The sequence below is a fragment of the Balaenoptera musculus genome, chromosome 6, assembly GCF_009873245.2.
Source record: "Balaenoptera musculus isolate JJ_BM4_2016_0621 chromosome 6, mBalMus1.pri.v3, whole genome shotgun sequence".
Taxonomy (NCBI): Eukaryota; Metazoa; Chordata; class Mammalia; order Artiodactyla; family Balaenopteridae; genus Balaenoptera; species Balaenoptera musculus.
This window is the reverse complement of record NC_045790.1, coordinates 58,929,429-58,943,061: the sequence shown is the minus strand read 5'-3', so window position 1 is coordinate 58,943,061 and position 13,633 is coordinate 58,929,429. Positions and strand designations below refer to the sequence as shown.

General features: G+C 41.4%; 1 protein-coding gene across 6 annotated transcripts in view; it reads left to right on the top strand.

Annotated features, from left to right (window-relative positions):
* Window positions 1-8,610, top strand: part of KDM4C (lysine demethylase 4C) — a 410,124-nt gene extending 401,514 nt beyond the window's left edge. For 4 of the 6 annotated variants that reach the window (XM_036854787.1, XM_036854788.1, XM_036854790.1 and 1 more), the window contains one exon: window positions 7,517-8,563. In XM_036854787.1, coding sequence (XP_036710682.1) covers window positions 7,517-7,693 — 177 coding nt within the window. In that variant the 3' untranslated portion in view covers window positions 7,694-8,563. Of the gene's footprint in view, window positions 1-7,516 lie in introns of all 6 variants that reach the window. The other 2 variants (XM_036854785.1, XM_036854786.1) reach the window with 1 other exon arrangement.
* Window positions 8,611-13,633: the final 5,023 nt, after the last annotated feature.

Genomic DNA, 13,633 nt, shown 5'->3' with positions numbered 1-13,633 from the left:
AGAGACTTCACTCGTAGAGGTCACACACAACGTGCACTGGAACCCAGCACAAAGCAGTGACTCCATAGGAGCCTGGGCTAGACCTACCTGAGGGTCTTGGAGGGTCTCCTGGAGAGGAGGGTGTTGGCTGTGGCTTACTGTGGGGGCAAGGACTCTGGTGGTGGAGGCCCCAGGAAATACTGATCAGTGTGGGTTCTCTTGGAGGTTGCATTTTTTGGCACTGAGACCTGGCCCCACCCAATAGTCTGCAGGCTCCAGTGCTGGGACGCCTCGGGCAAAACCACCAGCAATGGGGGAACAGCCCCACCCATCAGCAAACAGGCTGCCTAAACTTGTACTGACCTCACAGCCACCTGTAAACACACCCCTTGACATGGCCCTGCCCACCAGAGGGACAAGACCCAGCTCCACCCGCCAGTCCCTCCCACCAGGAATCCTGCACAAGCCCCTGGACCAAGCTCACCCACCAGGAGACAGACACAAGAAGGAAGAGGAACTATGATCATGCAGCCTGCAGAAAGGAGACCATAAACACAGAAAGTTAGACTAAATGAGACAGTTGAGAAATGTGTTCCAGAAGAAGGGACAAGATAAAAACCCAGAAGAGCAACTAAGTAAAGTGGAGATAGGCAAATATACATGAAAAAGAATACAGAGTAATGATAGTAAAGATGATCCAAGATGTTGGAAAAAGAATGGAGGCACAGACTGAGAAGATACAAGAAATATTTAACAAAGACCTAGAAGATTTAAAGAACAGAGATGAACAATACAAAAACCAAAGTGAGAAATACACTAGAAGGAAACAATAGCAGAATAAATGAGGCAGAAGAACTAATAAGTGAGCTGGAAGAAAGAGTAGTGGAAATCACTGCGGCAGAACAGAATAAAGAAAAAAGAATGAAAAGAAAGGAGGACAGTCTCAGAAACCTCTGGGACAACATTAAATGCACCAACATTCACATTATAGGGGTCGCAGAAGCAGAAGAGAGAAAGGACCTGAGAAAATATTTGAAGAGATAATAGCTGAAAACTTCCATAATATGAGAAAAGAAACAGTCACCCAAGTCCAAGGAAATGCAGACTCCCATACAGGATAAACCCAAGGAGGAACACACCAAGACATATAGTAATCAAACTGACAAAAATTAAAGACAAAGAGAAAATATTAAAAGCAACAAGAGAAAAGCAACAAATAAAATGCAAGAGAATCCCATAAGGTTATCAGTTGATTTCTCAGCAGAAACTCTGCAGGCCAGAAGGGAGTGGCATGATATATTTAAAGTGATGAAAGGAAAAAACCTACAACCAAGAATACTCTGCCCAGCAAAGCTCTCATTCAGATTCAGTGAAGAAATCAAAAGCTTTACAGATAAGCAAAAGCTAAGAGAATTCAGCACCACAACCAGCTTTACAATAAATGCTAAAGGAACTTCTCTAGGCAGAAAAGAAAAGACCACAACTAGAAACAAGAACATTACGAATGGGAAAGCTCACTGGTAAAGGCAAACATACAGTAAAGGTAGGAAATCATCTGCACACACACAAATATGATATCAAAACCAGCAATCATGAGCAGAGGATAGTACAAATGCAGGATATTGGAAATGCATTTGAAATTAAGAGACCAGCAACTTAAAACAGTCTTGTATATATAGAGACTGCTATATCAAAACCTCATGTGATCGGAAAACCAAAAATCTATGATAGATATGCACACAAAAAAGAAAAAAGCAACCCAAATACAACACTAAAGATAATCAGATCACATGAGAAGGGAACAAAAAAGGGAAGAAAAAAGACTTACAAAAACAAATCCCAAACAATTAACAAAATGACAATAAGAACATACATATTGATAATTACCTTAAATGTAAATGAATTAAATGCTCCAACCAAAAGCTATAGACTGGCTGAATGGATACAAAAGCAAGACCTGCATATATGCTGTCCATAAGAGCCCACTTCAGATCTAGGGACACATACAGACTGAAAGTGAGGGGACGGAAAAAGATATTCCATGCAAATGGAAATTAAAAGAAACCTGGAGTAGCAATACTCATATCAGACAAAATAAACTTTAAAATAAAGACTATTACAAGAGACAAAGAAGGACACTACATAATGATCAAGGGATCAATCCAAAAAGAAGATATAACATTGTAAATATACATGCACTCAACATAGGAGCATGTCAATATATAAGGCAAATGCTAACAGCCATAAAAGGGGAAATTGACAGTAACACAATAATAGTGGGGGACTTTAACACCCCACTTACATCAATGGACAGATTATCCAGACAGAAAATCAATAAGGAAACACAGGCCTTAAATGACACATTAGACTATATGGACTTAATTGATATTTATAGGACATTCCACCTGAAAGCAGCAGAATACACATTCTTCTCAAATGCACATGGAACATTCTCCAGGATAGATCACATGCTGGGTCACAAAGCAAGCCTCAGTAAATTTAAGAAAATTTAAATCATATCAAGCCTCTTTTCCGACCACAAGACTATGAGATTAGAAATCAATCACATGAAAAAGACTGCAAAAACCACAAACACGTGGAGCCTAAACAATATGTTACTAAACAACCAGTGGATCACTGAAGAAATCAAAAAGGAAATCAAAAAATACCTAGAGACACATGATAACAAAGAGACAACAATCCAAAACCTATGGGATGCAGCAAAAGCAGTTCTAAGAGAGAAATTTATAGCAATACAATCTTACCTCAGGAAACAAGAAAAATCTCAAACCTAACAACAACCTAATCCTACAGCTAAAGCACCTAGAGAAAGAAGGACAAACAAAACCCAAAGTTAGTAGAAGGAAAGAAATCATAAAGATCAGAGCAGAAATAAATGAAATAGAGATGAAGAAAACAACAACAAAAATCAATGAAACTAAAAGCTGGTTCTTTGAGACGATAAACAAAATTGATAAACCTTTAGCCAGACTCATCAAGAAAAAAAGGGAGAGGGCTCAAATCAATAAAATCAGAAATGAAAAAGGAGAAGTTACAACTGACACCACAGAAATACAAAGGATCATAAGAGACTACTACAAACAACTATATGCCAATAAAATGGACAACCTAGAAGAAATGGACAAATTTTTAGAAAGGTACAACCTTCCAAGACTGAACCAGGAAAAAATAGAAAATATGAACAGACCAATCACTGAAATTGAAACTGTGATTTTAAGACTTTTAACAAACAAAAGTCCAGGACCAGATGGCTTCACAGACGAATTCTATCAAACATTTAGAGAAGAGCTAACACCTATCCTCTGAAACTATTCCAAAAAAATTGCAGAGGAAGGAAAACTCCCAAACTCATTCTGTGAGGTCACCATCACCCTGATACCAAAACCAAAGATACCACAAAAAAAGAAAATTACAGGCCAATATCACTGATGAACATAGATGCAAAAATCCTGAACAAAATACTAGCCAACTGAATCCAAGATCAGCTGGGATTTATTCCAGTGATGCAAGGATTCTTCAATATTCACAAATCAATCAGTGTGATACACCACATCAACAAACTGAAAAATAAAAACCATATGATCATCTCGATACAGAAAAAGCTTTCAACATCCATTTATGATAAAAACTCTCCATAAAGTGGGCATAGAGGGAACCTACCTCAACATAATAAAGGCCATATATGACAAACCCACAGCTAGCATCATTCTCAACAGTGAAAGCATGTCCTCTAAGATCAGGAGTGAGATAAGGATATCCACTCTCACCACTTTTGTTCAACATAGTTTTGGAAGTCCTAGCAGGGCCATCAGAGAAGAAAAAGAAATAAAAGGAATCCAAAGTGGAAAAGAAGTAAAATTGTCACAGTTTGCAGATGACACGATCCTATACATAAAAAATCCTAAAGATGCTGCCAAAAAACTACTAGAGCTCATCAATGAATTTGGTAAAGTTGCAGAATACAAAATTAATACACAGAAATCTCTTGCATTCCTATACACTAACAACAAAAGATCTGAAAGAGAAATTAAGGAAACAATCCCATTTACCATCACATCAAAAAAGAATAAAATACCTAGAAATAAACCTACCTAAGGAGGCAAAAGACCTGTACTCTGAAAATTATTAGGATGTTGATGAAAGAAATTGAAGATGACACAAACAGATGGAAAGATATACTGATACCATGTTCTTGGATTGGAAGAATCAATATTGTCAAAATGACTATACTACCCAAAGCAATCTACAGATTCAACACAATCCCTATGAAATTACCAACGGGATTTTTCACAAAATTAGAATGAAAAATTTTACAATTTGTATGGAAACACAAAAGACCCCAAATAGCCAAAGCCATCCTGAGGAAGAAAAACAGAGCTGGAGGAATCAGGCTCCCTAACTTCAGACTATACTACAAAGCTACAGTCATCAAAACAGTATGGTACTGGCACAAAAACAAACATATAGATCAATGGAACAGGATAGAAAGCCCAGAGATAAACCCACACACCTATGGTCACCCAGTCTATGACAAAGGTGGCAAGAATATACAATGGAGGAAAGACAGTCTCTTCAGTAAGTGGTGCTGGAAAACTGGACAGCTACATGTAAAAGAATGAAATTAGAATATTCTCTACACCATACACAAAAATAAACTCAAAATGGATTAAAGATCTAAATGTAAGGCCAGATACTATAAAACTCTTAGAGGAAAACATAAAGAGAACACACTTTGACACAGATCGCACCAAGATCTTTTTAATCCACCTCCTAGAGTAATGACAATAAAAACAAAGTAAACAAATGGGACCTAATTAAACTTAAAAGCTTTGCACAGCAAATGAAATCATTAAAAAAAATGAAAAAACAGCCCACAGAATGGGAGAAAATATTTGCAAACGAATCAACAAAGGATTAATCTCCAAAATATATAAACAGCTCATGCAGCTCAATATTAAAAAATACAAACAACCCAATCAAAAAACGGGCAGAAGACCTAAACAGACGTTTCTCCAAAGAAGACATACAGATGACCAAGAGGCACATGAAAAGTTGCTGAACATCACTAATTATTAGAGAAATGCAAATCAAAATACCATGAGGTATCACCTCACACCAGTTAGAATGGCCATCATTAAAAAGTCTACAAACAACAAATGCTGGAGAGGGTGTGGAGAAAAGGGAGCCCTCTTGCACTGTTAGTGGGAATGTAAATTGATACAGCCACTATGCAATACAGTATGGAGGATCTTTAAAAAACTAAAAATAGAACTACCATATGATCCAGCAATCCCACTCCTGGGCACATATCTAGAGAAAACCATAATTCAAAGAGATACATGCACCCAAATGTTCATTGCAGCACTATTTACAATAGCCAAGACATGGAAGCAACCTAAATGTCCTTTGACAGAGGAATGGATAAAGAAGATGTGGTGTATACACACACACACACACACACACACACACAATGGAATGTTACTCAGCCATAAGAAGAATGAAATAATGCCATTTGCAGCAACATGGATGGACCTAGAGATTATCGTACTAAGTGAACTAAGTCAGAGAGAAGACAAATATCATATGATATCACTTATATGTGGAATCTAAAAAAAAATTGTGTAAGTGAACTTACTTACAAAACAAACAGACCCACAGACTTTGAAAACAAAAATATGGTTACCAAAGGGGAAATGGGGGGGGGAGGGATAAATCAGGAGTTTGCGATTAACACATACACATTACTATATATAAAATAGATAACAAGGACCTATTGTGTATAGTACAGGGAACTCTACTCAATATTCTGTGATAACCTATATAGGAAAAGTATCTGAAAAAGAATGAATATATGTATATGTATAACTGAATCATTTAGCTGTACACATGAAACTAACACAGCATTGTAAATCAGCTACACTCCAATATAAAATAAAAGTTAAATTAAAAAAAAAGTGAGCTTTACCTGAGCATAACGGAAAAAGCCCACATTCCTTTGCCTAGCTATCACTTACTGAGCAGTGACTGTGGCAGGGCACATTCCTTGCTGTTGGGAACATGTATAAAATTCAGTTCATAGTCCCTAATATCCTCACCGTGAAGGGGTTCAAGGCACCCCCTATGGGGAGACACTTACCTACCCCTTATCTCTGCCACTGCCCTCATTCTACTGCATTGACATGTAGAGTGTTACAGGAACCCAAAAGAAGGAACCTCACGTTTTTCAGTGGCAGAGAGGATAGGATATCTTCTATGCAAAGGAAACAGTACATCTAAAGATGGAGGGGCATGAACCAGTAAGGTGTGGCCGGGAGTTGCAAATAGTTCAGTCTAATCCAAGCATGGGGTAGGATTATGCCTGGTTATGTATGTCCAGCCTAGGAAGCGTAGACGTCATCTTGAAGGCAGTAGGGCTACTGAAAGACTATTAGCAAGGCTGTCATATAATCAGAGATTTTAGAGAGCTTTCTTCTAGTGGTTCTGTGAAAAATAGACTGGGGTGCAGCATTTGTTACAGTGGTTTAGGAGAGAAAGTGTGAGGGCCATGGGGTCAGTAGGGTTAAAGAAGAAAGGATGGAGGGCTTCAAGGTACATGTAGGAGGGGCCCTGGATAGGGTAGGGACAAGGGGAAGTTTACAATAACTTTCAGGTTTCCGATCAGTGTAGCTAGAATTGATGGGGATGGTGCTGCCGTTCATTGAATACAGGAAGGACAGAGATGGAGAAGGAAGACTTGGAGTTCACTTTAGGTTGGGTTGGTTCAAAGTGCCTCCAGTATAAACACTTTGAGATGCCTGCTGGGCTGTTGGACATGTTTGCAGGCCTGAGCACAGGTGGAGGTCTGAACTGGGGCGAGAGATGTGAGCATCTTTGCGGTTGATGTTGAAATTGAAGTTGTGAGTGTGGGCAGGCAGGCCCGGGGAGCATATGTGGCAAGGAAAAGGCCACACACAAAGCCTCAGGGGCATCAGAGTTGAGCAAATAGTTAAGAAAGGGGAGCCGCTGAGACATCCACGGTGAGCAGCCAGAGGAGGAGGAGGAGAGGCAGGAGGAGGGCTTACAAAATGACAGCTTCATGCAAGAGTTAGGTGACACAGTCGTCACATAAATTTAGGGTAGACAAGTGTCCTAGGAACTAGGACTCGAGCAAGTACAGTTTCAGGGAAGTGGTGGGGACAGAGGCCCAGAGGTAAATAGGAATAGGGGTGAATTAGAGATGACTGTGGACAAATTTGTCATATAGCTGGTTGGGCAGGAGCCAGAGGGGGCATGAAGAGTGAAGGAGATTTAAATGAGAAGACTTTAGTCCTGCTCATGTTGGGGAAAGTCCCTGGGGGTTGGTGATCCTGAAGAAAACTGAGCTAAATGGAAGCAGGTGGGGAGGCTCCAAGGCCCCTGCGTGGGGCCTTCTCCCTGGGCCTCAGCACCCTCCCCACTGCTGACTGAGTCCGATCTTTGTCCGTTCTTATGCTGTCAAGTGCCTGCCCTTCTGCAGTGTAACACTGGCTGTTCTTAGTCCACAGCCTCTGATATGCGATTTGAAGACACATTTTATGGAACAGACATAATCCAAGGGGAGAAAAAGAGACAGAGAGTGCTGAGCTCCAGGTTTAAGAACGAATATGTGGATGACCCCGTCTACCGCACGTTTTTGAAGAGCTCTTTCCAGAAGAAGTGTCAGAAGAGGCAATAGTCTACCTACACTGCTGCAGGCAACAGAATGACTTGGGCTCGAAGAGGAACGATGAAGGGACAGCCTGGGGCTGTGCCATGTGTTTCGCTGGGGTAGGTGACGGGCTGTGTCTCTGACAGTGGAAAATTAGGCTCCCCAGAGTTTGGTCACCAAAACCACAAAATACGCATTATTAATTGGATACCACAATCTGAAGTTGTCTCCTAGTCAGTCTTGCATTTACTTCTGAGCAGTTGTCTCCTATGATCCCAAAGAATTTTTCTAAGTAGAAGGAAATAATAGTGAATCACCCATCAAAAAAAGCCACTGCCAGAGGAGGTGGATCCCCACGTGTGGCTTACTTAGTCCCTATTCGGGAGCCACATGGAGACTTCTCTCCTCAACCCTAGCAGGTGGGAGCCTCGATTCCCAGGTGGGAGGGTGATAATTTATATATTTTCCACAGTCAGGGAAGGACTCTCACTTATTTGTTTTAAATGGCAGTTTTTATAAAACATTTTTAAAACACATATGGCATGTATGGTAATAAGATTTACCCATATGCTATCTGCATTTCCCTTGTACAGAAATTTTACATTTTTTAATATCCGTTTTACTTTTGATTGTGTCTGATGAGAACTGAGTTGTTGGCCTTTGTGAAGTTTTTGGCTCTTGAGAAAGAATTCTTATGAATTGTATGGGAATTTTATATATTTAAAGAGGGAGATCTGGGGCTGTTATTTTTAAATACTTTTTTTCCATAATACATATTCTGAGTAGATATTTATAAAATATATGTTTCTTTCATTATGTGTTTGTAAGATTAGAGTTTAAAATAAATATGCTTTGATGCATAGTTTTGAAGTAATATGATTTTTCCTTTTTGAAACAGCTTGGAAATGTACTAGTGTTTAAAAATAAAGATTTCCATTTTCTCCAATCCTGTCTTCTAACTTGCTTATTTGTCTAGGTTTAAACCTATAGAAAACAAGTTTTTTGGGGGAGCTGGCTTTGTGGACATTCTGGAGCCCAGGTTTGTCAGAACTTCTTCTCTCACTGTTTACATAACTGTGGACACACTGTGAGACATTTATGGCTATACCACTGGGACAAGGCTCCTCTACCTGCCCACAGTGCCTGATGAAGTGTTTTCCTCAGCTCCATCTTCAGGCCTGGAAGAAATCTGAGCATCTGGAGTCTGGAGCTCTTTTCATCCCAGGTTTCTTGGTCCTCAGCTTCATTAGAAGGGGCTGTACAGATCCTCCAATCACTTTACAGATGAGCAGTGGAGGAGAGGAAGGAAGAGGGCTTGCCCAAGGTCACACAGTAATGCTTCAGTTAACTATGGCCACAGTTATGCTGCGTAACAAACAACTGCAAAATCTGTGTCCTGTGATGAGAAGCACTTCTTTTGCTCATGAGTCTGCAGGTTGGCTGATCCAGGCTGGGCTTGGCTAGGCAGCTGTGCTGACCTCGGCTTGGGCCAGCTCACACATCTGCTCCATGTGTCCCCATCAGCCCACTGGACTCAGTGGGCTAGCCCAGGTATGTTCTCAGGTCGCTGGCAGAGGCAGAGAGGCCAGCCAAGTAAGCAAATTTTAGATCTGTCTGTGATGTTCGTTAACATCCTGTGGACCAAAGCCCAGAGCTAGGCATTAGAGGGCATTTCAGAGTTTTATGGCAAAACGTGTGGATGTATCATGTTACTGGGTAGAGAGTGAAGATGAAACAGTAGTGACAGAGCCACAGTTAAAACTCGGTTTTGCAGACTGCTAGCTGGCTGAGTGCCCATTTTCCAGGTGCCTCATGGCTGAACTCTGAGCTGGGGAAGAGCCCATCAGCCATATTTTTACAAGGACTGAGCACTCCATGTCTTCTGCCAGTATAGTCATATGTTTTATCAAGTAATCAAGCTTGCCTTTTCTATCTCCACATTTTGAATGGAACTGACCTGCTGTCTCCACAATATGCCAGGAAAGTAGGCCTGTGTAAGGCATTAAGAGGAATTAATCTAAATAGGATCATTTGTTTTGTACAAGTTCGCCTGTCAGCAAGATTTCTGATTGGCTGCCACAGGGAGAAAATGTGCAGAGTCCTATGTGATTTCAAATACAGCTGTTTTTTATGGTCTCACTTAACTAATGTTCCTATAATCAAGTACAGCTGTATATAGCCTAAGCAAAATAGTGCTGGCCACAAGTGCACTCTGGCTCTTGAGAAAGATACCTTTGTTTCACTGCATTCTGCATAAAGTCATTATTAGCTCTATGACCAGACAGACCAGTAAAGCTGTTTTACTTTACTGTGTGACACCTCAATTGTAATTTTAATTTCTTTGCATTAAACTAACTACATTTTTAGTGTGTATGTGTAGCGTGAAATCAGCTGAAGTCCTTCTAGTATTAAAAAAAGAATTTCTGGCTGGATAATTATTATGTAATTCTAATTACAAGCCCTTTTTCTGGAGGTTAGAGGATTAGTGAAACTGCCTGACATATTTCACAACATTTTAGTTCCTTTATATGTGTTTGAAATGAGAACAATGTGATTCTTGTCAGTTTACTTTTATTAAGGTACTTCTGTTCAGTTCATCTAAAGAGAAATTGAGAAGAAGCATCCACTAAAATATCACATGGCTTCACAAAATATATTATAAATTGCTACTGGGTAATGGTATATGAAAACGTGAAGACTCAGAATACAAAAACAAGTAGGAGTGAATGGGTCTGCCACTTCTCCTTGTACCCATCCAATGTGAAGCAAGGCTGAAACGTGATTGTTACTGTAAATGACCTGGAGGTCTTACGAGTAATCATATTAGAGGAGTATATGCTGCAAGATAACACTATTTTATTTTTGCCTTTAAATAAAAAGGATCTGAAATGAAACAATCCTCATTTTAGATATTAATCAGCCCCATAAACTTGAAGCTAACTAGAGATCCTGAGACATTCTCATTACATGAAGTAACTGGTTGGTTGCAATACTTGACTGTACCACAAACTGCTTCTGAGAATTCAGATGTGCAGTCATCGGAACTCTCGCACAACGTGTTGTTGAGACATACAACACTGACGGGCCTCTGAGGAGCCTGTCCTCTCCAGCAAGTGTGCTAGAGACTCAGAAGCCCCATGCTCCATCCTCAGACGGTGCAGGTCCCCTTGAAGAAATGGAACTTCATCAATGATATTAATGATGTACTGAGAATCTATTGTGTACACAGAGCCTGGTAGACTCCTTAGTGGCATTTGTCTTATTTAATCTCCCCCAAGAAATCAGCAAAGGAAATATTCTTCTCTTTCATGGAGGGTAACGAAGGTTCAGAGAGGTTAAGTAACTTTTGAATCACTCAACCTTCTTGATGCATGAAGAAAAGTAAGGATTCTAAACTTCTTTTTTGAATCAAAAAACCCAATCAAGACATTGGGTAGATGACACTGAACCTCAAAAGACAGGTCAGCACTGTCAGGTCAGCACAGGTTAGAGGTATAAATATGGAAAGTATCATCTTTATTTTGTTTAAAAATACACGAAATTCACCTTCTGGCAAAGGCAGAACTATGGGGACAGAAAAGAGATCAGTGGTTGCCAAGGACTGGAGGTGAAGGAGGAAATTGACAACAGAGGGTCAGCATGAAGGAACTTTTTTGGGGCGATGGAAATATTCTTTATCTTGACTGTGGTGGTGCTAACAGGACTCTACGTCAAAATTCATAGAACTGAACACAAAACAGGTGGATTTTACTATGTGTAAGTATCATCTCAATAAACCTGCCTTAAATAAATAAATAAAATCAAGTGGAATGATGGTCAGGTAACTCAGGGAGAGAATATGTTGCGTGAGAGGAGGACAAGTGAGAAGAAATCAGAACCCTGGGAAATAGCTACACACAGTTGAGTAGAAAAAGAGGGGCCTGTGAATGAGCACTGAAAGGGGCCAAGAAATGGGAAACCAGGATGCTGTGATGTCATGGACTTCAAGGGAAGAGAGTATTCCAAAAAGGAGGAGAGGTCAACACAGAGAAAATGATGCAGAGTCCCAGATCATGTAATTCTTCATTAGAAGGCCACTGGTGTCCTTCATGAGTGCATTTCACATGGCTTCAGATGAGAAACCTATTAATATTCAAATTGGTGAGGAGAGATCAAGATGGCGGAATAGAAGGACATGGAGCTCACCTCTTCCCACAGATACATCAAAAATACATCTACATGGGGGACAATTCTCACAGAATACCCACTGAACTCTGGCAGAAGATTTCATACAACCAAAGCTGCAAGAAAGATCACCACGTAACTGGGTAGGATAAAAGGAAAAAAAAAAAAAAGGAATCCTGGGAGGGAGCTGTGAAAGAGGAATGGTTCCCTCACCCTGGGAGCCCCCTTCACCAGTGGGGAGATCAGCTGGGACAGAAAGGGAGCTTCAGAGGTTCAGAGGAGAGGGCAGCAACTAGCTTGCAGGAGGCAGAATGGAGAGAGACAAGCACAGATAGTCCTGGCCACCTTGCTGCACTCCCCAGCCTGAGAGGTGCATCTGTTGGTATGCATGGGGGCTTGGTGCTGAAACTCGGGCTTCAGAAGACAGATGTGGGGAGACGACTGGGGTTGGCTGCACAGAGAAGCCCGAAGGGGCTAGAGTGTGGCCCTGGCCACAACTGGGGGTGTGTGCAAGATGGAACCCGGTCCACCATAGAAGCCCCATTGTTAACACACACACGTGAAGAGACGGGCAGGGCCCCACCATAGCAGCCTCATTCTCAGCAAGCTCACAGTGGCCAGGGCTCCACCTCTGCAAGCTCTGGGAGCACACAAGCAGTTGCCCACATGCAGAGGCAGGACTAAAATCTGAGCCCTGTCTGGCAGCTTTGTGACTTTGGTGGATTTATGCCATTGGTGCCTTTGTAAACTCAGTGCCTGTGGGACATCCAAGAAGATTAACGGTGCTCCCATGGCTGGGGTGGGTCTGGAGTTAGCAGCTGAGGGCTTTGGGGGCATGAGTGCATGGAGGCGGGGCTGGGGTCTGTGCTGAATCTGTAGCTCCCATGATGGGTCCAGGTGACTGACTATGCACGACTACTGTGAACCTGGTACCTTACTTCAGTGGATCTGTGCCTATGGATCTGCACTGGTGGCTTTCTGAGCACAGTGCCTGAGGGACATCTGGGCCAATTGCTTGCACTCCCATGGCTGAGGTGGGGCTGATGGCAGTGCCAACAACATTGTATGCTGTGAGCCCACACAAAAGGTGACAAACAACACCACAGAGTGCTCTTGCTGTTGGATAGCCTCTGCAGAGGAATACTCAGTGGCTCCTCTCCCAGTGGAAGTGCTCCAGTCCTGCCTATCCCACACTGCAGCTCAGAAACAGATGTGGTGGCTTCTACTCCAACAACTGGGGAGCAGACCCTGCCCCTGACAGGACTGTGATGGCCAAAGAGCAAAGAAGAGGCCCTGCTCAACATCTAGTGCAGGCTCTGGTCACCACAACACCAATCACACCACCTATCAAGGGGATAATGGCCAGCACACACTGAGGAAAGACACGGCAGGCACCCATATTAAAAAAAGCCCTTGCACCAAAAATACCAGACTCATGCAGGCTACTCAGGGACACTACCATAAAAACAGCCCTTCAAGACCACAGTAGATAACTGTTTCTCCTACATTCATAGAGTCAGAGAAATAAAAGTAAAATGAAAAAGCAGATAAACTACTCCCAATTAAAGGAACAAGAGAAAACCCGTGAAAGAACAATGAAACAGACTTCTCCAGTCTACCAAATCCCAAGTTCAAAACAGAGATATGAAAATACTGAAGGAATTAAGAAAGGCTATTGATAGAAATGCAGATCACTGTAACAAGGAACTAGAAACTATAAAGAGGAGCCAGTTAAAGTTTGAAAACTCATTTGCTGAGACAAAAGCTGAGCTAAAGGCAATGAATAGCAAACTGAATAATGCA